The sequence below is a fragment of the Gopherus evgoodei genome, chromosome 6, assembly GCF_007399415.2.
Source record: "Gopherus evgoodei ecotype Sinaloan lineage chromosome 6, rGopEvg1_v1.p, whole genome shotgun sequence".
In the NCBI taxonomy this organism is placed as follows: domain Eukaryota; kingdom Metazoa; phylum Chordata; order Testudines; family Testudinidae; genus Gopherus; species Gopherus evgoodei.
This window is the reverse complement of record NC_044327.1, coordinates 8,161,345-8,189,153: the sequence shown is the minus strand read 5'-3', so window position 1 is coordinate 8,189,153 and position 27,809 is coordinate 8,161,345. Positions and strand designations below refer to the sequence as shown.

The 27,809-nt window shown below is 42.6% G+C and overlaps 3 protein-coding genes across 5 annotated transcripts in view; 2 read left to right on the top strand and 1 right to left on the bottom strand.

Moving 5' to 3' along the window:
- Positions 1-2,721, top strand: part of PDE6B (phosphodiesterase 6B) — a 38,503-nt gene extending 35,782 nt beyond the window's left edge. The window contains exon 22 of the mRNA XM_030567298.1: positions 861-2,721. Coding sequence (XP_030423158.1) covers positions 861-922 — 62 coding nt within the window. The 3' untranslated portion in view covers positions 923-2,721. The remainder of the gene's footprint in view (positions 1-860) is intronic.
- Positions 2,722-4,802: 2,081 nt separating this feature from the next.
- ATP5ME (ATP synthase membrane subunit e) lies at positions 4,803-10,426 on the bottom strand. Its single transcript, XM_030566160.1, has 4 exons — positions 10,298-10,426; positions 9,902-9,956; positions 6,397-6,495; positions 4,803-4,947 (listed from the first exon to the last, which is right to left on the bottom strand). The coding sequence occupies exons 1-4, from the start codon at positions 10,331-10,333 to the stop codon at positions 4,922-4,924; spliced, it is 216 nt and encodes a 71-aa protein (XP_030422020.1). The 5' UTR covers positions 10,334-10,426; the 3' UTR covers positions 4,803-4,921.
- Positions 10,427-10,526: 100 nt separating this feature from the next.
- On the top strand, positions 10,527-27,679 carry MYL5 (myosin light chain 5). Of its 3 annotated transcripts, none has more exons than XM_030566159.1 (8): positions 10,527-10,937; positions 18,322-18,503; positions 18,793-18,900; positions 20,068-20,143; positions 21,604-21,708; positions 24,120-24,198; positions 26,485-26,533; positions 26,908-27,679. In XM_030566159.1, exons 2-8 carry the CDS (start codon positions 18,501-18,503, stop codon positions 27,007-27,009), a joined length of 522 nt encoding a protein of 173 aa, XP_030422019.1. In that variant the 5' UTR covers positions 10,527-10,937; positions 18,322-18,500; the 3' UTR covers positions 27,010-27,679. The 3 variants fall into 3 exon arrangements, with proteins under 3 accessions (XP_030422019.1, XP_030422018.1, XP_030422016.1); XM_030566158.1 differs by lacking the exon at positions 10,527-10,937 and adding an exon at positions 11,716-11,734; XM_030566156.1 differs by lacking the exon at positions 10,527-10,937 and adding an exon at positions 14,033-14,638.
- The last annotated feature ends 130 nt before the right edge of the window (positions 27,680-27,809 follow it).

Here is a 27,809-nt window from a genome sequence, read left to right as displayed (position 1 = left end):
GACCAGATCAACACACAGTGTAGCCAATCGTACTGAACACTGCTAATCCTTGTCTGCACTTGCAGCTCAGCTACATCTGTTGGCCACACCGAGTCAGCTTTGTAGTGTAGTCAGTCTATGGGGGGGAGGACACGTGCTTGAGAATACAGAGGCTGTGGCTAACATGCTGCCTAATGGGCCAAGGAAAAAACAATGAACTCACTAGAAATAAGATGAAGCACTGCAGTTACTCCCAAGTGTACCTTTCTAGCCAAACTTTTGCTGATAAGACTCGTTATTACAGCTTCCAACGAAGGTTGTGGAGTCCCCATCATTGGCAGCTATCAAAAACAAGTTGGACAAAGTCCACCTACCAGAGATGGTCTAGGTTTACTTGGTCCTTCCAGAGCATGGGGGGGATGGACTTGATAACTTCTCGAGGTCCCTTCCGGCCCTCCATTACTAGGATTCTATGCATGCTGATTGTTTGGTTTTAATGTTTTTTCCCTGGGCCTCGCCCAATTCTCATTTGAGTCAGTGGGAACTGGACTGAGGCCTTCATTCTTAATACAATTTTGTGGTTAAGACAAGACCATTCATATCTGAGATTGTCTCCACCTCAGACAAGGTACTGACCTCTTGAGAAAGGCAGTCAGTGAGATCATTATCCTGAAGCATTTTGGAGCAAGAACTGCTTTGCGTAGAAAACAGCTCTGAGCTCATTGGTGGCACGTCAGAATATCTAGGAATTTATACCAGCTTCCTCACTGAGAGCCTTCCAAGGGTTAAAATGTCTCAGTTAAAGACTAAAGGATTTCAAATTGTGGTGAGTTTAGAGCAGCTGCGAATGTATCCCTAATTACTTGTTTCCTCTCTTACAGCTGCTATGATGGCAACTTGCAATGGAAGAACTCCCCCATCTAGAACCTGTTGTATCATTTAAACCTACTTCTGCTGGCGTATGAACTATGCACCCTGGGAAAGGTCTTGTAAGAGAAAAAAGTTCCAGTGTTCAAATATAAATTCTCGATTTAACCCTTTAATTACCTAAACTGGGCTCATCATCTAGCCATGGAAGGGCCTAGTTTTGTTTACATGACTCATGTGAGCACCCTTACTGAGGACAGTGACCCAAATTCTGCCCTCTTTCTCACTCCATATAATGCCACTGAAGTCACTGGGTTGTACCATTTAAGATAGGGCAAAATTTGGTCCCATGAATCTACTTGCATGACTAATGGCTGTAGCATATGTCCTGAAGTCTGAATTCCCCCTTCCCTACTCCAAACCCTCATGCATATTTACAGGGCCAGATGGATGGTGAATGGACTTTGTGCCCAATTCAGCTGTGATTTACCTAGTGTGCAGCCAGAGGTTACATGGTGGGTAAATTGAGGTAGAATTAACTCCTTGAATATATCTTGCAGGACCACATGAACAAGCCAGCAAGATGTAAAAAGGTCAGATCCATTCATCTCAAAGGGAGAAAGATCCCCTTTATCCAAATATTTATGCTGAGATTCTGCTCTCAGTTACGCCGGTACAGCTGTGGAGTTATTCCACAGAAGTCAGACCGATGCCCCTAGTGCGGAGTTCAGAATATGGGCATTCATCTAGAACACTGAATCAGAGCACAAGAGTGTGTTAAGAATAGAACTGTTAAATCATCTGTCCTTCTCACACATCCGAAAACTTTATCTTTTGAAGGAATTGAGCCAAAGCCAGATCTGGTCTAAACAATTGCAACTCCACTGAAGCTAAAGAAACACCCATGAGAACAAGAATAGTTCCGTAGCAGGGTCCGAACAGTATGCAGTCAATGCTACATGGGGCCACACACTGCATGATGAGGATAAAACAAAATATTGAAAAACTGCTCATTCCCTGAGCATGATCAGTTTTGTGCACAGAATGAGGCAGGGATCCTGGGGAAAACATAGCATGTGATCATGTAATTAGAGTGTGGGTCAATGCATAGGCACAAGGGCGCTAAATTAAAGTTGCAAAAGCAGCCTTAATTCTGGTATTCCTTGAGTGTTTGACTTTACAACATTCATATTATTTTAATATAATTTGTTCGTAATGTAACTTGCGTGACCAAAAAGTAGGCCTATTTTGATCAAAATTATGGAAAACAAGAATATGATCAAGCTTGGGGTAGGTGCTACAACTGGTTTTGGAATATCCCCCATTGTTGTTTGCAGGGTTGATCCCAGGATATTAGAGACACAAGGTAGGTGAGATAATATCTAGAATATATTACCTTACCCACCTTGTTTCTTTGGGACACCCCTGCATTTCCTAACACCTCTGAAATGCTGAGAGCTGAATTAGAGAAACAAATTCCAACATGTGGCTTCAGGTTGGTCTGTGCAGCCACACTTACAAGAACCCGGCAAAGGAAATGAAAGGGGAAGGATGTAAGGAGATATCCTGCTCTCCTCTTATTCAAGGTCACTCACCCCTACCCCCTTTTGCACAAGTCACTGTTTTATGAGAGATTTACTACAGTTAAGACATATTCTGTTAGCTTTTGTAAAAACAAACAAACATAGCACCTTGATACTCTTGTCACCTCCTGTGCTTTTACACTTGTGACTGACTCACATCTATAGCTATTCCTAACTGAAGAGAGAGGAGAATTGGGTCTACAACGATCTCTGATTCTCACTGAATGTCAGTAATGCCTGATTCACAACAGTGAGGGAGGAGACACTGTTCTCAATTTTTTTTTTTTTTTTTTTTTAAAACACACATGCTCTGTATATTTATTCCTTTATTTTCACCTTCCCATTTTTATTTAGTGGTAACCCTTTCCCCCCCCTGGAATTAGTGTTTCCAATTTCTCTCATTTCCCCCCATAAATCCTCCCCCAGTCTGTCACTACCTTTCTGCTGCATCCCAATGCATACTCAGAGGTATTGGCCTCCACTACAGCAAAGAATGGGATACAGAAATCCCTCTTTCCCTAGTTCAGTGGTCCCCCAACTTTTCCCATCACATGCCCCCAGGAACCAAGGCCAGGAGCAGGGCTGTGGCTCCTGGATGAGTGAGTAGGTGGATGGACAGGGGTAAGAGGGCAGAGGCTAGGGCCAGAGCTGCTACGGGGTGGGGCCATGGCCAGAGCAGGGGGTGGGGTGGGAGCCCCACCCAGCCCCCAAAAAACATTCCTTGGCATGCCCCCCAGTTTGGGGAACACTGCCCTAGCATTATGTAAGAGAGGGAACACATCCTGCCCCTAAAGGGAAAGGCAGAGAGCTAAGTCCTGAGACAAGGTGGTCTGAGCACAGCTCTAACATACAAGTGTTGGGTTTACAGGAGCTCATACTGTACTATTATTTCTGTGTTAGTTTGCTATTAATTTGTGTTCAACAAGCATAGGATTATTCAGGCAGCACTGTGGCCTAAATATGTTCAATGTATGTTTATTGAAAGCAAGGGAATTCAGCTACATTTACAGTGGTTATCTAAAGAATATAATGCCTCTCTGCAGTGAGTTAACAGCAAAAGTAAAATTTTGCTCAGTTGCGTTATTCTCAGCACATTAGCCACACCTTGCAGTGAAGAAAGCAGGAATCAGCAAGAATAAGAGGGTGATTACTGATGCATATGCATTAATGAATCTGCTAGATAGCTAACGTGCGGAAGACAATATTTAGTCTGATATTTCCCAGTTATGTTCAAATTTCCCTGTGGCTGTTCTTACAGTTATACTAGAGTGCTGGCCATCCAAAACGGATACTTTAAACTGCACTCCAGCATTCACAGCAGCACTGGAATTATGTCTTTCAAAGAGTAAATTAGCATTCAATGTCGATATGAAGTGTAAATGGCAAGTACTTTCAGCTGTTTCCCTGGCCCCCACCACCCTCTCAATTTTTTACTGGGTGAACTTTTGACATGAGAAGTGTTTAACATCAGATGTTCACTTTAAGAGATTTGGCTATCACTGTAATTACCTAAGTTAGTTCAAATCCTGATATGGTTGTACAAAAAAAGGTGATCTTGAAAATATTAAAACATTTTATACACTAGGCTAAACATTTAATCCATTGGGTGTTTACAGGTGTTAAATTAGGTCCACCATTAGGAAAAAATTAAGAATAAAAAGAAACTGAATACAAGACCTCAAGTTGATACTGCTGAGTCCGTAACAGTTACGGATGCAAAGTTTCCTAAGTTAGACTGTAAGGTATGCCCATTACAATGTTAAGTATCAGAGGGGTAGCCATGGTAGTCTGGATCTGTAAAAGCAACAGAGAGTCCTGTGGCACCTTACAGACTAACAGAAGTATTGGAGCATGAGCTTTCATGGGTGACTACCCACTTTGTCAGACGCATTCACCCACGAAAGCTCATTCTCCAATACATCTGTTAGTCTCTAAGGTGCCACACGACTCTTTGTTGCCCATTACAGTGTTTTCTCTCTTGATTTACTCGTTAGAAAAAAACCTCAAATTTTCAAGACAGTTTTAGAAAAACCCATCACTCAGTAACAATGAGAACTGTGTCTTCCCAACAGGCAGTCCAATCTGATTGACACGGGAAAAGCAGTTCTGAATTTGAATACATGGTTAAATACAGGAGTTGTAGGCTTATACTGTAGCAATGATTTTAACCGTGGTTAAACTGGCTTTTACCCATCAAGTCAGAGCCACAATTAATGACTTTGCATTTTTAGACACGTTGGGATCACTTTAGCATGAGGGATATTATTGATTCGTTACCAGATACATAAGGGAATACCTGCTTCTTCCTTCATTACATCAATGCCTCTTACTTGTACTTTGTATACAGTATATGCAAAAAAATCAATGAATAAATACTGTTCACAAGTATTTATTGATGGAAACAGTAAATATAGTGCTTAAATGAACTTAACATAGCTAATTCAAGGATTCAGATTTTGCTGAAGATGAAAATGACGTCCAATGCAATTTGTTCATTTCAGTATAGACTCTTCACTGGCTGAAAGGAAATAAGGAGAGTCAGGTTAGCTCACTGCTCTACAATGCAAACACATCACAAATATATCAAAGCCTCTGTGAAGAAAAAGATGACCTCAAAAAAATCTTCGAAAAGTGCCAGTTCTCCATAAGCAGCTTTTAGCAAATGATTCTGCATTTTCCCCGAGTTCATTCTACAGCTGTTTGGTTTAAAGTTTCAGTGTTAAAGTGATTCAGTATTTCAGAGTTTCAAATACAGACATTCCCAAACTGTAGTCTGCATAGCAAACTAGGCCACATGCTGCTGACTCTCTTCACTTCTAGTAGCTAACCTGCATTCAGTGAAGCTAATAATGTATGGAAAAGTATTTAATGCAAGTAACTGTTCTACTTATCACAGGGATGTTAGGTAATTGTTAATGGGAAGCAAGCTGTTTACCTATCTTCCCATTCTCAATTACGTAATCCATGATATACTTTATGAAAATGAAGGACCCTACCCTAAGAAAACAGTCTGGTAACCTCTGTACGAATAAAATGTGCAAGGTTTCAAGATTCATGTTCAGTCTCTCTGAAGGCATTGCTGCTCCCAGGAACACACTTTAACCAAATTTAAACTGTGTACCTAAAATTCCATACAAGTCCCATTAATTTAATTTTTAAGTAGGCTGTTCCACAGCCAAAGGCCAACCAACAGCATCTGCAGGTGTTAAAAATAATCGTATGTAACCATTCCATTACTTTCTCTACATCCAGAACCTGAGAAGTAATTTGTGTTATTGCACTAATAAGTCAAAACTGACCTAGCAGCTTCTCCGTAATATTTAGCAGCCATTCTGAGCTGGCATAATATAGATGAAAGAAGACAGTTAAGTCTTGTGGGCAAAACTTCAGCTGATACTTAATATCTGGGGCTTATTAGGACAGACATATATGAAGTGAAAACAGACACAGAATGAGAAAGATCTTGCCATCATCTAGTTCAGCCTGTCCTCTAAAAAAATCTTCCCAAAGAGACTCTTCTTCCAATGAAAAGACTCAAGTTTGAATATTTTATTCTCCTTACTTTAATTACATAGGATTTATAAAACTATTTGCCTGTAATATACAGACTTACTACTGAGTACTTGAAAATAACTAGTTTGTCACCATTTCTGCAGTTTAGGACTGTACTGTGTTCATATTGTGTTTCAGCTTGGACAACTATATTAAAATAGTTTTTTTATATAGTTTTATTTTCTGATAATCATGCACTAACACAATGATCTCTGCGTTTCCCATCATGCTGGTAGTAGTTTTAAAGACATTTCAATGAAAAGCCATACATGAAAACATTTTCATCCATGTTCATGTAAGCCACTTGACAGTGTCGCTTTATTTTTTTTAAAAAGCATTTACCTTCAAACAGTGTTTTTCTATGTACTTTTAGGGCACAGAATGGGTACGCTAATATTAAAAAATATATATATACCTTCTGCCAGTTCTTTCGCAATTCGTTCCAATTCTTCACGCTTCTTTTTCTCTTCACTTTCTATTCTTCTTTCCTCTTCAGCAACAGGCTTTAAGTAGTCTGTCATTGAACAAAAATGTTATGTATCCATAACCTTTTATCCAAGGCACTCTACACAAGACTTTTAGAAACTACCTGCTCAACGGGAAGAAAAAAAAATCTCACTTGGCCAGCAGGACTTGGAAAATTTGCCTACAACTGACTCCAGCTTTAAGTTAATCATCACTAAATACTTTAGAATTTTGCATCTTCAAGTCAGTGAAGAAGAAATGTATTTCATCGTCCACAAGTTCAAACTCTTTTTGCAAGCTAATTAACAAGAGCTTAAGAAGTATTTCAGTTCTACCCAAGGCATTTAGTGCAGACTCATCATCCTAAGACTGAAGGACTTTGACCTTGTATACTTTTTTGCACGTGTAAACGCAACAGTGCAAAAATCTTGTGCAGACATACTATACTGGTGTAAAACTGCAATAACTCTTTACACCAGTGCAGCATACGTACACTAGGGGTTTAAACTAGATCAGCTATACTGGTGCAACAAACCTCAACATCTAGGGTGATGGTTTTCAAACTTCACTGCACTGCAACCCCCTTCTGACAACAAAAATTACTATACAACCCCACGAGGGGAACCAAAGCCTGAGCCCACCCGAGTCCCACCATCCCAGGCAGGGGGTGGTGGGTGTGAGGTGCCCAAAGACTTCAGTCCCAGGTGAGGGGTCCGTAACCTGAGCCCTGCTGCTTAGGCTGAAGCCCTCAGACTTGGGCTTCGGCCTAAGGAACCAACAAGTCTAATTCCAGCCCTGGCAACCCCATTAAAAAGGGTTTGAAAGAACAGTTTGAGAACTGCTGACTTAGGGCGCACAAAGCCTCAACACTGCTGTTGAGGGTGTGTGTGTGTGTAGAAACAGTGACTTAACCAAGATAAAAAACTGATTTAGTCAAAGTAGTTCAATCCCCTACTGCAGAGTTTTGCACAGGTTACTCAAATGCCAATCTCTAATTGGCCAGTGCTAATAGCCTCCCTCACAGTTAGGTTTTCAAACAAGCATCTCTGTGCTATTCTCCAATGCTACCCTTGGGAGAAGCTTCAAGAAAAAAAAATCTTCAAAGCTACCTCATATTCCTCCTTCAGGATCTTCTTTACCATGTCTACAAGAAGCTTGCTATGCTCAAACCAATGCCCATCAAGCTGGCCAATACTGTCTCATTGTTTCCTCCTACTCCCTTGCCTGTGTGTATATTCATCTGCTGTCAAATGTTTTATACTTAAATCGTAAGCTTCCAGGGGCAGGAACCACCTTTTATTCTGGGTTTGTCTAGCTTCAACTTCCAGTCATTGGATCTTGTCACTAAGTGCTATGATAATACAAAGATGTTTTACCAAAACAAGCTATACCAATACACACACTTTCATACCAGGGTACCAGTGCCGATCCCAGGAGACTGTACAGATTTCACAGCATTAGTTTTGTTTTTTCTTAAACCCATTTAGTTAAATCAATGGGTAGAGAAACCCTTATTCTTGCTTTTAAGAAAAGCAGACTGATATGAGCTTCAAATACTTGAAATACTGCCTGACCTTCAGACAGGTCATTCCTCAGCAGTACACATCACAAACTCAGATCAGCATAGAGTTCCATGACAGTGCATACCTTAGATGTCTGTGTTCAGATAATGCAAATCTTAGACCCTAAATTTAATACTAACAAGAACTTTGTGTATGTCAGACAACATGCTCACCAATTTTAAGGTGTCACACAAAATATACAATTGAAAGCTTAATATTTTGTATATCCTCATCTATGATCACTTTACTATTCAAGACATCAAACTAAGTAGACAAATTGTCAATATTTAATTATACCTAATCCTTTTTCTATTGACTGGATTTAGCAAACATGAACCCAGATACACCAGCATCAATAAAGACAAACTTCTGACTGATAACTTACGTCATTTCAAAGTTTATATTGTAACAAAAATAATGGCAAACTGTTCTTACATTCAGGCTGAAAAGAAAAGGTGGATGGAGTAATCTCTATATTGGACCGACTTCAGGTCACTGAAAAAGAGTGCTGTGTAGCTTAAAAGCTTGTCTATTTCACCAACAGAAGTTTGTCCAATAAAATATATTATCTCACCCATCTTGTCTCTCTCAACTGGGACCAACACAATTACAACACTGCAAAGAAATGAAAACACTTACAACTTACTGTGCTAATTACAGTAGGAACTGATCAGTCAAAGCAGATAGTCACAGAGTTTAAGGCCAGAAGGGACTACCACATCATTTATCCTGGCCTCCTATATATCACAGACCACCAGAATGTAGCAGGGTCCTAAATATTAGCAGTCAGTGAGCATGGGAGGCAAGTTTGTAGAAATTCTGGTGGTGCCCAGAACCCACCCCCCCAACTCCGCCTCCTCAAACTCCGCCTTCACCTGCCTAAGGCTCTGGGCAGGGTTTCAGGGGGGAGGCCTGGCAGGTCCTGGGCTGGGGATTAGGGTGCAGGAGGGTTGCAGGCTTTGGGAAGGAGTTTGGGTACAGGCTTCAGGCTGGGGCGGGTGTGCAGGAGGGGGTGAGGGCTGCAGGCTTTGGGATGGAGTTTGGGTGCAGGCTCTGGGCTGGTGGTGGGGGTGTAGGAAGGGATGAGGGGTGCAGGCTCTGGGCTGGTGGTGGGGGTGTAGGAAAGGAGAGGTGATGCACCCTGGGGCAGAGGATCAGGCTGCAGGGGAATGAGGGTTGGGGCTGAGGATAAGGGGTTCATGATGCAGGGGGGCTCAGAGCTGGGGCAGAGGCTCAGGGTGCGAGTGGATGAGGGCTCTGTCTGGGGCTGAGGATTAGGGTGCGGGGGGATGAGGGCTCTGGCTGGGGATGAGGATCAGGGGGATGAGGAGTGGGGCTGAGGATGAGGGTTTGGGGCATTGGAGAGGCTCAGGGCTAGGGCAGGGTAAGGGCAGCCTGCCTTGCCATTAGTGGATGGCAGGTACTAGGACCCTGGGGCAGCAGACAGCGGTTCTGCCAGGAGCCTATCTCTGGCAGCAGGAGCAGGCAGGGACATGGGGGAGTATGGACGCAGGGGAGGGGTGGAAGGCAGAGGCTGAGACCAGCTCCAGGCAGGGATGGGGCGGTGGGGGGAGATCCGCAGGGGCCAGGGCCCGATCCAGGCTGGGCCAGGGGAGAGACCCAGCTCCAAATATTCCTGGAGCCTGGGCATCTCGAGCCCATATAACCCAACACCTATGCCAGTGAGTTAAATTTAATAGCGGCAAAGAGCCATGTAGCACCTTATAGACTAACAAACATATTGGAGCACGAGGTTTCGTGGGTGAATACCCACTTCGTCGGATACATCACATCTCTTCGCTGCTTTTACAGACCCTGACTAACCTGACTACCCCGCTGATACTGAAACTCAGTAGTTTCTCCTGCAGCCAGAAAGGCAGTTTCGGCACTTACCATACCGCTTCTTCCCGTAGAGCATCCCCAGCAGCAGCGCTGAGTACCGGGTGAGCTGCCGAAGGAAGGACAGGCTTTATTTCGCAGACAGAGCGGGAGGCTGGTTTCCAGGCTGCAGGGCAGCGGAACAAGCTGGATGGAGCTGGGCCGTGGGTAACCCCCGAGGCTGGGATCCCAGGCACCCCCCACCACTCGCAGCGCGCCTCGGGCGGGTTTAATCCAGCTCAGCCCGGAGACCGGCCCCGCGCCCGCGGCCGGGTCAGAGACACCAGCTAGGGCACCGCCAGGCCCAGCTCTGACCTCCCCCGGGGTCACCTTCCCGCGCCCGGGGCGCTCCGCCCCAGCGGGGCCGGAGGAGCCGGCTCGAGCCCCGGACAACGCCCCCAGCCCCGTTACCTTGATGAGCGGCGACACCTGCACCGGGGGAACCATCTCGGCGAAACCGGAATAAGCCGGAAATGACGCGAGAAGCGAGCCCACCCACCGCGCAGAATGATGGGAACGTGGAGGCGGACGTGTGTGCGTGCGCGTGACGGATAAGGACGCGCGCGCGCGTGGTGATCACGCGGCTGTTTATGGCACACGCTAGTGCCGCAGGGGCTGCTGGGAGCGACGGTGATGGCAACGCTTCCCTCTTGAGTGTGCTTAGCCCCGCCCACAGCGCCTCACAACGAGGCGGGAACTGACCCCGCCCCTTCCCCTGCGCTTGCCGCGTAGAGCCGCCCAGAGGGGTGGCGGGGCAGGCTGGCAGAGCGCGCCCAGCGGCGGGTAGAGCCGTTAGCCGCGCGCACGAGGAACGTTAGCGGGGGCACAAGGCTGCGCCTGCGGTAACGCCGCAAACCCCGCCCCCCCTCCTCACGCCAGGGCCGGCCCACAGCACGTTGCCATCTGAGGAGAGCGCCGCTGATGCCCTCGAGTTCCTGGGCGTAGCATAGGCCTAACCTCCGAGAAGTCTCACCTCTGCCCCTCACGGTGCTGCTCTGCTGGCTGGCCCAGTGAGGGAGAACTGACAACTCATGGTGCCTTGTTCAGAAAGGTTAAATAACACGGGCCTGTCCCGTGCCTGCTCTTGTCTGCGTAGTGAACACTGGCATTGTTATCTGTGTGAATAACCAAAGCGGGGCTGTCTGTGCCTTGCTGCTTGCAAAGATTTGAACTGCTTCCTGCAGGGCCACAGTCCGGGCCGCTCGTGCTCTGCTGAGCTGGTTACAAGGCCGACCAGCCTCTCCTGTGTCATTGTGGAGCGTAGATGTGTTTTTATTAACTTCAGCTTGGAGAAGCTGCGTTCTCCACTGGCCACTGTTACAGGAAGTGTTAGACGTATGCACAGAGCAACAAAAGCATTTGGAAAGAGCATGGTCATTTTATTTGTGCACATATATTCCAGAACAGCCTTTGGAATTGATCCTGCTGAAATGTATCTTGAAAGGGCTTTCAGTTCATTACTTAAATCACTCACATCAATAGTGTGCATGTCATCATGGGTCAACACCATCTCTAGTGCCCTGCAGTGCTGGTGTAGGTCTTCTTCAGCTATAGTGAGGCATTGTGTTTTGGAATATCATACAACATCCCAAATATACTGCTATGTTCCTTGAGCTGCATGAAATGTTCTTCAGCTGACTGTATTGCACAATCGAGCACTTGTTTAAAGAATTCAACTTTGAATTGTTGTTTGGGGTCTCTTATGGGATTATCCCGTGCCTTGTAATCAAAATGTCTTCTTCGGTGACTCTTGTGTTCTTGAATGGGTGGGAAAATAGCTTGAGTGTGAAGTTCCTCTGCCAGCTTCTGTGCACGCTTCAGAATGTTTTGAAATCCCTCATCTGACCGGTAAGACTGTAGGTATGACTTTGCTTTGTCCAGTTGTTCCTTTGCTCCAGATATATCAAATTCAACACTTGCTCACAACATTTATTTCAATCAGTATGTCTTGCCACAACACTAAGCCACACAGAAATTTTAAGTTATGTATATTTCTGGTGATTCCATTTCCCTCTGCCACTGTTTTCCCACAAACAGATCCTGTCATGGCATTATCCTCCATAATGGCAACTATGACATCATCTGTCTTCCCAATTTGGTGTTTGATAGGCTTTATCTCCTCCACTCAACTTTCCCATCGTGTGGCACACAGTGGTTTCAGTGTCAGAGAGGATGTTCCCAGATGTTGCTTCAAAATTTGCCATTGATGAGCTGATGCAGAGAAAAATACATAGACGCTTTGAATTACATAAAAAAAGTTCAGCAGCCTCACTAGAAGCTGATGCTGCATCACTGACCACCAAGTTCAATGAATGAGAACTGCATGGGACAAAAAAAGCTTGAGGGTTTAACTTTCGAATCCATGTCTTCGCTCCTCTGTTTTTTCCTCTCATGTTGGCACCATTATCATAGCCCTGACCTCTCATGTCAGCTATTGCAATTCCTGTAACTTCCAGCTTTTTAAGAAGTACATTTGTCATACCAGCTCCTGTAGTATCATCAATGTCACTAAATTCTAGAAAATGCTCTCCTATAGTCACCATTGCAGAGACATTTTCACTAGGTTCTGTTGTTGTAACAATATGCACCATTAAAGTCATTTGTTCCGTATGGCTGATATCAGGTGTGCAGTCCAGAATAACATCTTGCTGACTTCAGATCTGCCACTATCTTCTGTTTGACTTTTATTGCCAGTAACTGTATGATCTCATTTTGAATTGTTTTTACAAGGCTCTGTGTGTGTGTACATTTCTTGAGTGGTGACTCTTCTTAGATGCTCCTGGAGTACAGCATCAAACTCAGCCATCAGCTCCACAGTTTTAAGGAAGTTTCCATTGTTTGGCACATACAGCTGATCTGAAGTGCCACGCAGTGCTAGGTTTTGGGTAGCAAGCATTCTCACAATGGCAATGAGCCTTTTCAGAACATTTTGCCAGCAAAGAGACTCCGATGCAATCTTCTCTTGATGCTGATCACATATGGTAGCCTTTAACCTTAGCCTCATCTCAAGCTCTTTCCACCTATGGAATGCTCTCTGGTGATTTGCTGCCTTCACATGGCATGACATATTTCTAACCAGATTTTTCCAGCCCTTTGTTCCTGTAGAACCCAATGTGGCTGGAACATTAGACTGGATGAGTTTGCAACAAAAACAGTATGCAGCATTCTTGGTTTTTGAGTACATAAGCCATGGCCTCTCCATTTTGTCACCATTGGGGATTTCACACCAGTAATGTGTTGGATGGAAACTTCAGTTTTCATTGTCTTTGGGGAACATGAAGTTTTTCACTTGCTGTGGCCAACGCAGTACAAGGAAGTCCCTCAGGCTACTGCTCAAGTAGGTCCAAAGTCCTGGATGATCTAGACTTAAGGAACTAAACACAGCAGCAGCTGTTCCTTGTGCCTCCACCACACTCTTCTCTGATCTACACTTTTCTTCAGGAATGTGCATGGTTCCATCCATTTGAGATGGAGATATGGATGCTGCAGTAGCTGCCAGGTCACCTGCACTCTAACTGGAAGATCAGGCATCTTCTCACCACTCACATCCTCACTGGGGCCAGAAGGCTCACCATGAACATTTGTGTCTATGTATTTCAGGTAGCTCATTCCTGCTTAGATATAAAAGCTTCCTTTGCTTGCTTTCTTTTTCTGAATGCTGCCCCAGAAGGGCGTTTTCTTCTTTCACTCATGACTGCTGTTCTGTGCCAGCTGTAGTGGCTCTGAACACTCAGCTGAAGGGGACAAATAAGCAGGCTGGTAGCAGGGCCTGAGTGAGGGAAGATATCACCGTCTTAAGGACCTAACTGGCTCCTACTACTTCAGTTGACTGCTTGTTCTCCTCAGATGGCTTCAGGGAAGCAGCAGGAAACAGGAATTTCCCTGAGAAGCTGGTGTTAATCAGTCCAGGCTCCTGGGGGTGCTAGAGAGGTACATAAGAGGCTCCTCCACCTCCTACTCTCTCTCCCTGCAATTCCTGCTGCTTTCTGTTATTCCCTCTCAACTTTTCTCCTGCCTGCCTGTTATGTCTCTTGTTACCCTCCTTCCTCCAACACAGCACTCCACCATCTCTGTGCCTGTAGAGCAGAGAAAATACATATGCACCAGCAGCAGACACAATTTTCTACACTCTGGGTCCTAGTGGTGCCTCCCCTGCCAAGTCTGGCGCCTGAGGTGGCTGCCTCAGTTCGCCTCATGGTAGAGCCAGGCCTGCCTCCCCTGACACCCCACCTGGACAGACTTACACATGCAAGTGACACACACACCCCTCACACCCTTGCCACACACACACCAGAGTCCCACCCCAACACAACACCCCGCCGATGCACATCACACACACACGACCTCTCATGCCTCCACATATGTGTCACACAGCAATTTTGAGCACTGGCCTTGCAGACATTTCTGCTGTTTAGCACATTTTACCCAGGCCCTGAATCCCACGGAGGCAGTAGCCACCTCTGCATTGCTTATCAGTCACTCCCCTGGGCACCTCTTCCATGTAGGGAAAACCACAGAGGGCTTGCATCTGACAGATGGTGTGTGTGCCAAGGACAGAGAGTGCAGGGTCCTGAACCCTGTGTGGGTTACAACCCACTTGGTGGTGTGTGAAAATAAGGAAAGGTATATTCATAACATATACGCAGAAGGGTACCATGTCACATAAAATGACCAGATTTTCAGAACTGCATCTGCAAAATGGCTGAGAAATTACATTACTGAATGGTGGTCTCATGTAGTAACAACCAGCAGGTATTTTTTATTCATTTATTTCTGTTTACCTCTACACTCCTTTTATTCCATATGAAAGAAATTCAGGGTGACTTTAAAATATATATAAAACCTGTTCCTGAAGCAGGGCTGCCCAGAAAGGGGGGGGCAATTGGGGCAATTTGCCCCAGACCCCGCAGGGGCCCCCATGAGAATATAGTATTCTATAGTATTGCAGTTTTTTTTTATAGAAGGATCCCCCCAAATTGCTTTGCCCCAGGCCCCCTGAATCCTCTAGGCAGCCCTGTCCTGAAGCAGCTCTCAGCTTGAATTACCAAAGGTGTGATGACAGGCTTAAACAGTTAAGCTCTGTTCCAAATGGCATTGAATCTAGAGGTGCAGATAAGCGAGAAAATCAGAAGAGAATGTATGAAATCCATCTACAGACATTTTTATTTAAATGACAAACAAAACATGTTTACAAGTGTTTCCTTTTGGTGCCTACTCTTGCATTGTGAACTACTAACAGAGACCAGCATGGCCGTATATGGTGGAAGGCACTTGTGTATTATAAGAAAGTGTAGTATATTAGAAACTTTTTTGTGTCTTAGCACTCCACATTATCTGTGAAAGACGCAGTCTCTCACATCTCATCTCTTAGTAGCAGAGGCAGCTGCAAGCACATTTGCTAATTATGCTGTATTCTGATAGTCTCTGAGGGCCCTAGTTTAAGGACTGGTGTGTTATCTTTAGATTTTGCCATTCCATGCTTCCTGCTGATCCAATGTAAGAAACTATTTTTAAATAAAGGACTCTTAAAAATCATCTCACTATACATTCTTAGAATAGCTTGAGGGAAAGCTAGACTGATTACATAGTTCCTTGCACAATTTCATACTAATTATGTTAATTAAGAACAGATAAAAGCAAAATGTCTCTCATTAACAGTTACTTTGGATCATTTATATTTGCATTTTAAAAAGCTTTATCCTGTGATTTCTAGGGAAATGTTCAGACAGCTATATTAAAATATACAAAACCCCTACAATTACGCATTTATATCTACAACTTAATTCTGAATTGTTTTAAGAGGCTCTAATGCGTGCTGAAATGATATTTTAAAATCTTCTTTATGCCTTTTTGTTTGCCTTTTTCAGACCACGGCTAGAATAATTTTAATATTTTCTGTGAATGGGTTGTGAAAGTCAGCTAAACAGAATAAGAATTAGTTTGTCCTTCGCTGTGAGGCACTATTGGAGTCCTGTGAATTAGATTTCCTATCTTCAATACAGCACAAGTTAACCATACCACACATAACATTTCTTTCCCATTGTAAGCTTATGTCTTCAACCTGGCTGGAAGTTCAAGCTATTTTTATTAAACTTCTTTTACATATGTTTATTTAAACTAACCTGAATTTAAAATGGAAGCGTCAAATCACATTCTTGCATAATAGAAATTTGCAACCTATTTGTGTGTGTGGAGGGGGCAGGGGGCAATGTAAGTTATTTACATGGTTCCTTGCTCACTTTTGAAGATAATTCAAAGGTGAGCAAAACCTCAAAGGAGCAGCTGCATTTTCCCATGGTGGTGGCAGCAGACCTGATTGTCTGTTGTACTGCACCCTTGTGTAGTCATTTTCATTGAGCACTGGTGTAGATGACGAACAACTTCAGGGCAATGGCAAATCAGGCTCAGCATTTCCTACTTCTGTCCCATAAAACAAGAACAAAATGGTACTTGATGAAATTAAAGCACAAGTTTAGAAGGGATAAAAGGAATGACTGCCACACATAATGTAGAATTAAGCCGTGAAACCCTCTGTCAGTATTGTTGCAACCGAATTTTTAAAAGATTAGATATTTTTATAAATAGGAATGGTATCTGCAGCTATATAAACTAGATTATCAAATCAAAGAGCTCTCAGTGAATCAAGGCATAAGCTGGTCACTAGCTAGGTTCAAGAAGAAATATCCCCCCTTGTGGAACAGATTATATAGTTAAATGAAAGCACAACAACACATCTTTCTCTGAAGCTCTGCCATAAATCACTGAAAAATAGTGGGCTAGATGGACAATTGATCTGTTACTGTTTGACAATACCTATGTTCTTCACCATGTACACAACTTAGAATGTCCTGTTATAAACTGTACCCTGGATGTGCTGCAACTTTGGTAAATTTCAACTTGTTTTTTCTCCTATGCTCTTGGGAGTCAATCCTCAGTCCATGAACCAGCCTGAATAGCTGGGCTGGCTGTAGGGGAGACATATGGGGAAAAGGAGAGCTTGTCCCTGTCACAAGTCTGCAGAGCTGCTAGGGGAGGCTACTTCATCCCTCCTCTAGACAAGAGCTGTGGAGCATACACCCAGAAACCAATCCTGTCATCCCAGCACTCTCAGACATCCCACCCTGAGTGATCATGCACATGAAGCCTCTGCTGACTCAATTCCACAAGAGAGATCCTTGGCCTTTAGAATCCACCCCCTCTATGGAACAATGGAACTGCACTGCCGCAGAGGCAGGGGCCTGATTCACTCCTCGCAGAACATAAGAAATACTAATATTGACAGTACTGCTTTTAAAACCTACTGACAAAATATTTAATAGTCAGATCTATATAGCTTTATTGATATCTTGAGAACAGAGCACTATTCTTTTTTCCCAATAAATATCAATACTAAGTTTCCAGTAAAAATAAAAGTACTGGCAAAATTAGGCAAAAGTCAAGTTATATATAAAAATATCCCCCAAAGTACCCACTGTAGTGAGAGGACATAGATAACTCTCTAACCAGTAATTTAATTATTTCTCTCACTTTTAGATATTTCCATGCATAGAGTTGACACACGATTTTGATTTCCAGAGTGTGTTGGTGAATGCTAACTAATGATAATATAAAACGAAATTCATTTAATTAACTGACATTTCACAGGTAATTTCACACTAGGCTGAGTTCACTCAAAAAGCTTGGAAATGGGAATTGCATTTATCTTTTATGAAAGGATCAGTTCAGTTGCAGTCATGATTCTTTTATTTCTCACTTTAAAGTTGTTTCACAAAACACACTAACCTCTCATGGAGCTATGACTGAAATTGTCAGCATGTTTTTTAATGACAGTACTATATTTTCGAGCACCAAGGGTAGTGCTAGAAATGAAGTTATATAGTTTACATTTAGTTATAATTTTGAATGTCTTAAGATCATTTGTTGGTTGGAGCAGGTGGGATGTGAGCATTGTGTGCTCTGCGTAGAGAGGTCTGCATGTAGCTTGGTAGGAGGGAAGGCTTAATTTGCAGGAAACTCCCCCATCAAAAAGTCAGAACTCAAACAACAATTAATTTATTCAAAAATAAAAGTCCTCACTGAAGGTGTTTGGCATGATATGATTATTTGTTTCTGTTAGTACCAGCAGCAACTTGCTGTATCTATAAATAAACCATCCAAAAGATAAGGAATGCAATAGATCTGAAAGAAGAAAAAGGTAACATTTTTCCAAAATAATTATTTTTAAAGTCTTTTAAATCCCATATCTCTGCAATTAAGAGACATATATTTAGGAGAATCCAGAGAAATGTACCATTACTGAGTACAGCTGCTGTGCAGTGTTATGTATAGTAACATCATAGTGTGCTACCATCACTATTTTAGCTCTTCACCAGTAATCTAGACCGCAGATCACTTAAGGAGATTTCAAGTATAAGTAACAGTTGTTTATCCACTAGAGACCAGGGGATGTGTTGGAAGTCGGTCCATGTATGGAGCAGGTCTTGTGAGCCAGAAGTTTGACATCTCCTTTGGGACATGCTAGCTGCAAAGATGAACCCCTCCCCTCCCTAGGAGAGGCACTTTATAAAGTAAGATTCCCAAAGATAGCAAGGCACAGCAGCTCTCTCCAGTAACGATGGTAAGTTCAATCTTGTGGGAAACTGTTGTTCAGGTGGGAGACCAGGGAATTTATCTGCATGATACTCCTAGGAAAAGGACTATGATTTGAAGGAGTGCATTGTGTTTGCAGTAATTTTGAAATCTGAATGTTTAAGAGTCGTATCTTAGCAAAGAAAGAAAGTTTTAACTTATGTTTTTCCTGATCTTCAGGTATTAATTGGAGGGTGTATTTCAGAAGAACAATGGAGTAAATTATATGTTTATTCTTTCCCAGTGTAGATCAAAGTTATTCTTTCATCTCTTTTCAGGCTAGCAGAAAAACCAAAAAGAAGGAAGGTGGTGCCAAACGTGCTCAGAGAGCATCTTCTAATGTCTTCTCCAACTTTGAGCAGACACAGATCCAAGAATTTAAGGAAGTAAGACAATATAAGGCACATATATATATATATATATATTTGAATGAGACAGGTCACAGGTACAGAGTTGGGACCATATAGGAGCTCTCTCTCTCTGTGCATATATATTGTTGGGTTACACATACTTAGGGAAAGGTCACAGGTACAGAATTGGGACCTGAACTTTCCAAAGGTTGTACATGTTCAGAAATGGGGTTCTAGCCAGCTTTGTTATATTCATGAACTGACTTAGAGTTAAACAGAATGAGATGGATTCTGGTCTGTGCCTTTGGTTCAAACCCCTCTCCACATAATATGAGGATATCGTGTGTCTTTGTCTCTGCCAAAGCAACAGTTCATATCATGTGCAGTGGTACTTAATTTATGGCTTCAGCAATGCACTTAGCTTTTGGTTGGGAGTAGTCTTGTGCTGTCCTATCTCCACCAGAACAACCAGAGCACAGATCAATCACAAAGGATTTTCTATGGTACCTTACAGATGGTACCTTACACACAGTGCTCAGCAAGCAAATATGGAGTGGGGAAAGGCAGATGAGCCAAGAAACAGGTGCCGCATGCCTCCTCACTGCCAGCAACAAGAAAAAGTTAAGGAACAGGAAAGAGTGTTAAATAGAGTCATAGCCACAATACAATCTGAGTGAACAAGCTCAGAATATAATATTTGTGTCACATTGTTGTATTTCTATGCAATGATGCTGAGCTGCAACAACAAAACACAATGTCTAAACATCAGTGTGACTGTCTTCTGGTTCTGAGTCTGTTCAATGATCAAGTAATTCAAAGCTGAGTAATATTGTTCAGGAAAATATTCAGCACCCTAGTATAAGAGTTGTTTTAAAAAGAATTCATACTCACTTTACACTTCTTATTAAAAGAGAGGGATTTGCAGTTTAAAGTATGATTGAGAGACAAAACCAAACCATCACTTTTTAGTAAGTAATGAAATGAAAAACTGAAATACGACAAGTAAAAGCTTAGCAGGCTGGGCATACACATTTTTCATGTAACTTTTTACTAAAGAATGTGTATTTACTGTAAAAAATAATAGGAACTACAGTTCCCTCTCAGTTCAAACTTGTATTGAACACAGGTTCACACGAAGCTTTTCTAAAGCTATAACTGATAAAAACATGAATATATTATGTGTATATTCACTCTGTCATGTAGGCCTTCACATTAATTGATCAGAACAGAGATGGATTCATAGATAAAGAAGACTTGAAAGACATCTATGCTTCTTTGGGTAAGTACACTAGAGCAGAGATACACTTTGCTAATGTATACTTACTCACTTTAAACTTGTAGTTATATGTGCCAAGTGGTGGATTATTTAACACTGTAAATATTTGAATGTGTAGACCTGATAGAGACAGAACATACCCAGAGCTCCAGAGACCCAACACTTTTTAACTTTGGAAGCAGGTGGGATTGTAAACTGAATTCTAATTTCTCAGTTTGCTCCCATCTCTATTAGGCCAAATCAGCCCCCCAGAACTTTAAAGTCGAGATCCAGGCCTAATTTCTATCAATATGAGATCTTTTAGACAGTAAATAGTAGGCAAGCAACCTGATGCCAATGGTTCATGGTATTTTTCCAGATAAAAATACAGTACAGTATTCTACAGTAATTTCTCCAAACACTGTATCAGGATTATGACAGTATCACACTATTAGTGCACAAAATCGAAGGTTTCTTTTTAAAGTGTTGAACTATTTTAGGACTATAACTCCCACATTTTCCATAATATTTGAGCTCTACTAACCCATCCTTAGAACCCCCCCACATTTTAAAAAAGAGTAAATTAATGTATTTTACAGCCAGAAGGGACAGCTGTGATCATCTGGTCTGATTTCTTGTATGACACAGGCTACAGAACCTCACCCAGTGATTCCTGCATAAAGCCCATAACTTCTAATTGAGCTAGAACACCTCTTCTAGAAAGCTATCCAATCTTGATTTGAAGACTGCAAGTGATGGAGAATCCAATGTATCACTATCTAAGTTGTTCCAATGGGTAATTACCCTCACCGGCAAAAAATATTGCATCTTCTAAATTTGTCTAGCTTCAGTTTCCAACGATTTTTCTGCTAGATTAAAGAGCCATCTGCTGTAAGGAGGAAAGTCTTAGGAAACTTGCAAGCATGTATTACCTAAAACCAGTCCATTTTGCATACTCTCCTTTTGAGTCTCTTCTGTTTTTTTTCTAGTTTACACCTGCAGGTCTGGTTGGTGGTCACGCCTCCATTAGTGGTGCCTCATGTATACATTTTCCCCATCATTATCCTGTAATTGGAAGGAGTGATTTGTACAGCCATACAGATTTATCAACTCCTTTTGACAGATTTTTGCAGATCTTCTTTTCAGAAGCCAACTACAGCTATTGAAATCCATCCCCCACCCACTACAAAGAGATTCCCTACATTTGGCCAAGATGGACTTTGTAGAGCATTAGAAGTGCTATGGTTCTAAAAGTCATTTAAAGAGGGGATTCTGTTGAAAGAACTGTAGAAAGTTACAAAGCAAAATGAAGAAAATAAGAGGAAAGCTGTATTGAAATGGTTCAAGTATTTTACGGGGGGCAATCATACAGCTAGTACATGTTAGTGAAGGAGCCTAGAACCAAAGATAGGTGCTTTGTCTATTATAATAACTCTAAACAGTATGGGTATTTGTACACTGAGAGACCTGTTCCTTTAATTTAGGTAAAACAAATGTAAAAGATGAAGAGCTAGAATCCATGCTCAAGGAAGCTGCTGGACCCATTAATTTCACAATGTTTTTGAATCTCTTTGGAGCAAAGTTACTTGGTGAGTTTCACACTATCTATATCGGGGTGGGCAAACTTTTTGGTCTGAGGGCCACATCTGGGAATAGAAATTGTATGGTGGGCCATGAATGCTTACAAAATAGGGATGTGGGAGGGGATGTGGGCTCTGGGATGGGGCTGGAGAGAGATTTGGGGTGCAGGAGGGTGCTCCAGGTTCGGATCGAGGGGTTTGGAGAGTAGGAGGAGGATCAGGGCTGGGATGGGGGGTTGGGTGTGGGGAGAGGTGCAGGCTCTGAGCGGTGCTTATCTCAGGTGACTCCCAGAAGCAGCAGCATGTCCCCTCTCTGGCTCCTACGCAGAGGTACAGCCAGGCAGCTCTGCACGCTGCCCCATTCACAGGCACCACCCCTGCAGCTCCCATTGGAGCATTGAATGAGGCCATTGGAGCACATAGGAGCTGGAGCAGCGCCATGACGCAGCTTCTGGGAGCAACGTGGTGCAGACTCCAACCCTGCGCCCCGTCTGGAACACCAGAGTGGGGCTGAGCTGCGTGATGCAGCTCCTGACCCAGCTCCCTGGCTGGAGTGGGACAAGCCCCAGATCCTGCTCCCCAGAGGAGCTCACAGGCCATAGGTTGCCCCCCTGGTCTATATATGCTGTTACTGAGAAGTTCCTTAGGGCATGTGTATAATACAGACTTGTCAATCTCAGGTAATTTAGAGCCACCGCATCTTCACCAGGAGCACTTCCACCGACAGAAGAGGGGCAGTGTGGGGAGCTGAGAGCCAGGGCACAGCTCTGCACAGTTCCCCGACAGGAGTCCAGCTGTCCCTTGGGCTCTCAGCTCCCTACTTCCAGCTGGGAACTGGGGGCAGCTCCCTGAGCAGGCACAGCTATCTGGGAGCAAGGAGCTGGGGGCAGCTGGGCTATAGCTATCCAGCTTTCTTGTCAGTGGCACGGCCATGGAGCCATGACATTGACAAGACAGCCAACAGCTCATATAAGGAAGGCAGTGTAACTACACTGACGTGAGCCCTGTGCCTTTCGTGAAGGTGGAGTTATGTCAGTGGAGTAGGGCACTGACATCGGCCAGACAAGGATCTAACGTGTACACTGATGTAATGAGGTCGACATAAGCTGCCTTACGTCAACTGAACTGCGTGGTGCAGTAGACCAAACCTTAATCTGAATCCCATATGTCCAGTTCCTTTTTGAAAAGGCTTTAATCATTTACTTCAACTTTACTGCTCATAGAACAGTCTTAAGGTTGGTAATTCTGAATGATAGTCAAAGCTCACCTGCATCGGAGAGGTCAGTAGGTATTTGTCAATTAAAATGTCTAGGCACGTAGCAAGAGTAAGTCCTTACTCCATGGCAATTATGACATATATTTGAAAATGAAATTAGGAATTAACATTGCCATGGTCCAGCTGACATCTGCTAGAGACAGTGTTCTAACGTGAGCGACAGTTTTTGCTAGTAATTCTTTAAGGTTTTGTTCTTACACTGCCTGCAGAGCAATCTCTGTGAAACGTGTAAAGCTATTTTGAGACCCTGGCAGAGCTTGACCACCTAGAGGGCTAGATCTAACTTCTCCCTAAACTGTCTTGCCATGCAAAACTCTCTCCAGAGCAGACCCATCTATCCCCATTGTTGTTTCCTGGCTGTCACTCCGCTACTATACCCATCCACCTGTTCCCTGGGGACTTCATAAAGCCTGTCAGGCCCTCCCCCTACACCACACTTTACACCAATACAACAGCTCTACAGAAATATATAACAGCAGCAGGGTTCTCAGCACTTTTGAAATATCTAACCAATTACTGAGAAAAGTAATGATGGACTTGAGGCTATTTTTAGCTACCTATTTTTTTTTAAAAATTTGGCCTTGCAACTCTAATTTTTATTCTTATTATTAATTTACACAATAGAATTTGCTCATGTGTCTTAGGATTTCAGACTGATTTTCAAAATAACAATGTAAGTATATTGTTCCCTGACTGCAAATTATACTATTGCCTGATATTGTAGAGCCTGCTATAATTCAGTGAAGTCAAATTGACCACTAAACATGTCATTTCTTAAAGGATCCTAGACTAATTTACATCCAAGCAGACATCCTCCATTTGATGTCTCAAAAAGGATGTATATACACCTACTATTTAGAAGAGGCAGTCTCCCCCTCTTTTAAAAAAGTCTTAAAATTTTCACTCCCCCTTAAAATTGCTCAGGCAGATCCATTTATTCCAACAGAATCCAAGTATGTTCTCTCATTTTTTCCTCCTCAAGCACACCGCTATAGCTATCAAATGCTGTTTTGTGTAGAGACAGCACTTCCAGTACCACAGAACCATTGTACTACTGGGCCTGAGTACTGTTCTTGGGAAAGATTCCAACCAGGGGGAAGTGTGGTAGCAGCTGAGCCACATTGGCATCTGTTGTTTTCTGCAGGTATGGATGGGGAAGAGACCATACTAAATGCATTCAAAATGTTTGATCCAGATGGTAAAGGACACATTCACAAAGACTAGTAAGTTTTCTTCTATGGTTATTATCAACCCTATCAAGAGTCATGATGGTCACATTACAGGAGGCAGTTGAGATCTAAGTATTTTGGATTATATTGAATATTAACTGATAAATTAACAGGTTTATTCCTTCCTTTTTCAGCTCACTAGCTTTATTAATTTAACAATATATAGTAATTTGAAAATTATAAAGTGCAGGAACAGAATGCAAGACGAGAGTAAATGAGTGACTTTGTAATAATGCCCAGGAAGATTACTGGTGCTTTTCCCCACTAAGCAAACCAGATACCATTGAAAAACCTTCTATTTGTCAGAAAGTTATGTGTTCCACCCATTTGTACAAGTGGACAACATTGAATTAAACTGTTGTATATTGCGTGACAGTAAAACTATTAAAATAGTTTTCCTGCAGGGATAGCGCATGGCAAGCGTACTTTCCATTCTCCTCTCGTGGGAGCATGCCAGAGACATGTTTTGTTTTTTAAATATTAGCCTGCATATTTAAGTTGTTTGCATAAGAAGCATCTTGAACTTTTTTTTCCTGATAGCGTGCTTTGTGGTGTATAAACCTGAGACAAGTGAACTCCTCAGTCCCTCCCCACCATATCACCCCCATGCTCCACCACATCCATATCCTCCTTTACATCCTTCTTAATTCTGCAAAGGGCAGTAGCATGACTCATCTAAGGATGGCTTTCTAGCCAGATGCAACAGTTCTCTTCTTGCTCCAACATACAGGTGTGTCATAAACAGATAGTTAAGGGTTAATGTCTCTCTTACCTGTAAAGGGTTAACAAACAGGGACCCCAAACACCTGACCAGAGGACCAATCAGAAGACAAGATACTTTCAAATCTCATGGGAGGGAAGCCTTTGTTTGTGGTTTTGGCTTTGTTCTCTCTGGGTCCTGGACGGGACTAGAGGTGCAACCAGGTTTCTGCCAATCTCCCTGCTACAGTTTCTTATCTATTCAGAATTGTAAGAAAAGGCGGTCATAGTCTTTTAATTTGTTTTTTTTTTTCATTTACATATGTGTACTTGCTGGAAGTAGCTTAAATTGTGTTTCTGCTGGAGAAAGTTTCTTTCTATTGTTTAATAGCTGAAAGACCCTGTAACTTTTTACCATCTAAAGTGCAGAGATAAACCTTTTACTTTTTCTTTCTTTCTTATTAAAAGTTTTGCTTTTAAGACCTGTTTAATTTTTTTTCTCCTAGTTAAGGTTCAAGGGAATTGGTGGGGAGAAGGGAAGGATAAATTTTCTCTTTGTATTATATTCACGCAGCTTGTATTGCCTCTGGGTGAGGGGGAAGGTAACACTCCCCCCTCAGTGTGGTGATTCAAAAAGTTGAATCAGGCGATCTCCTAGTGTTCCCAGGGTGGGAAGGAGCTGGGAGGAAGAAGGGTGGGGGGAGGGAATGGCTTATTTCCCTTTGTTGTGAGACTCAAGGAATCTGGGTCTTGGGGTCCCCTGGGAAGGTTTTAGGGGGACCAGAGGGTATCAGACTCTAAAAATTCCTGATTGGTGGCAGCCTATCAGATCTAAGCTGGTAATTAAGCTTAGGGGAATTCATGCTAGTACCCATATTTTGGACGCTAAGGTCCAGAATTGGGAATTATACTCGACAAGATGATCCTGCCTTCTCCCCGCTAGGGCTTGACTGCACACAGTTTAAATCTGTATACCTAGTTAAACTGGTACAAGCCCAATACAAATTGCTATAGCTGAATGCTTAAGTGTTTATATCAGGATAGCTTGTGCCTGTCAATTTACAGGCACAAGCTAAACCAATATTAGCCAGGTTTAAACCAGTCTCGGAATAGCCACACAAAGTTGTACTGTTTTAATTACATTGGTATTAAATTGCATCGTTAGTTAAAAAACTACAGCTTTGTACGTAGATTGGACCCAACTCCAAACCTAAGGAATGAGTAGAGAACAACTGATGTTGAGTGTTAGGACTCACTCTGGGAAACAGTCTTACCCTACTTTCTGCTCAAAGGACACTCACTGCCCTTCCCAACTGGTACCTACTGAGCTAAAACCGCAACTAAACAGTGTGCAGGTGTTATCCAGGTGGGAACTAGCCAGCTGTCTGAGGGAAAAATTTAACTACACAGTAAATAGAATGGTAGTAGGGTTTTTTTTCCTATAACTTAAAATTTTCCAAAGACAAGGTTGCAAAATAAAGTATTCTAGAATTATTTCATTGTGAGGAACTCTGCCTGTGCTATCCTAACTCTGATTTGAAGAGTAATCTAACTCATCTTCTCTCTGTCTGTTTTAACTAGCTTAAAACGCATGCTGATGACACAGGCTGACAAATTCACTGCTGAAGAGGTTTGTTTACTACTGTATCTGTTTATAACAACAGTTGCTTCCTAGAAAGGCAGCAGGCCTATTCTGTTATAGGAATTTAAAATAACCTCTCTTGGACACGAGTGTTTTGAAATCCTTTTACTCAGTGGCATTAGGAATTACCATTAACCCATTGTTACATTCCCATTGCAGAGGCCTACTGAATTACTAGCTAACAGAGCATCATCTGTTTGAAGCTGTTAAATGCTCTCTATTCATTTTTCAAAATAATTCAGAAATAAGAATGAGTCAGTCGCTGCAGACACTTGCTTCCATGCTGGAGTTTTAAGTTGAAGGTTGCTATAACACTGCTTTGGAAAAACATAACATTGGTCTTTTCTTTTAATGCTCTACAGATAGACCAGATGTTCAAGAGTTCCCCTATTGATGCAGCAGGAAACTTGGATTATAAGTCTTTCTGCTACACTATCACACATGGAGAGGAAAAGGAAGAATAAAGAGCGCACACTTGTTAGTTGCACTAAATTCTCACATTGGGCTAATAAATAAAAATTGAACTACATTTTTTTTTTACCCAGCTGTAGTGATAATTCAGTTACCCACTGCTCACACAATTTCAAAATAGTTATGTCCTAGTCTCCATTACTTTGGAGAGCCCCTAGTGAAAACTGCTTCTACCACCATGCTTTTTCATAGCAATAGTTTTGTTTTAGCACTAACTCCATTCTCCTTAGCTCACAGCAGAGGCATTTCATTTCAAAGTTATTCCAGGCAAAATAGAACAGAGAAGGATCTGCTAGCAGATTCTTAGAAAATGCAAACAACCTACGAACAGGTAGCTATTAATGGCATCTGCCTCTTTGTACACCGTGATAGGTAATTATAAAGGTGGCCATCGTTGTGGGATGACAGTTGCATTACGCAGGAGCAGGAGAGAAAGAACATTTGCAGAGGTCAATCACACATTGCTATTGCTTGTTCCAGGCTGACTATTCTACTTCAGGGGCAAATGATGTAGCTCTGGCAATACTGACTGCTTCTGAGAACAACTTTCATCTTCCCTGGAAATGAACACACAATCCTATTTGTAAACATTTTCACCTCCAAGAAATAACGACTTTTTTACATGGATTAAAAATGGATAACATTCTTTGGTACAATCTTTAATTCTGAGTTGTCCATTTTCATTAGAGCAAAAGGAACATTTATAAAAACAGTTGTGTCAAAAAGAAATAGCTGTAATCCTTACTGATTTGAGGTAGAAACCTGCTGTAAAAAGGTGGAGTTTAAACTGTCC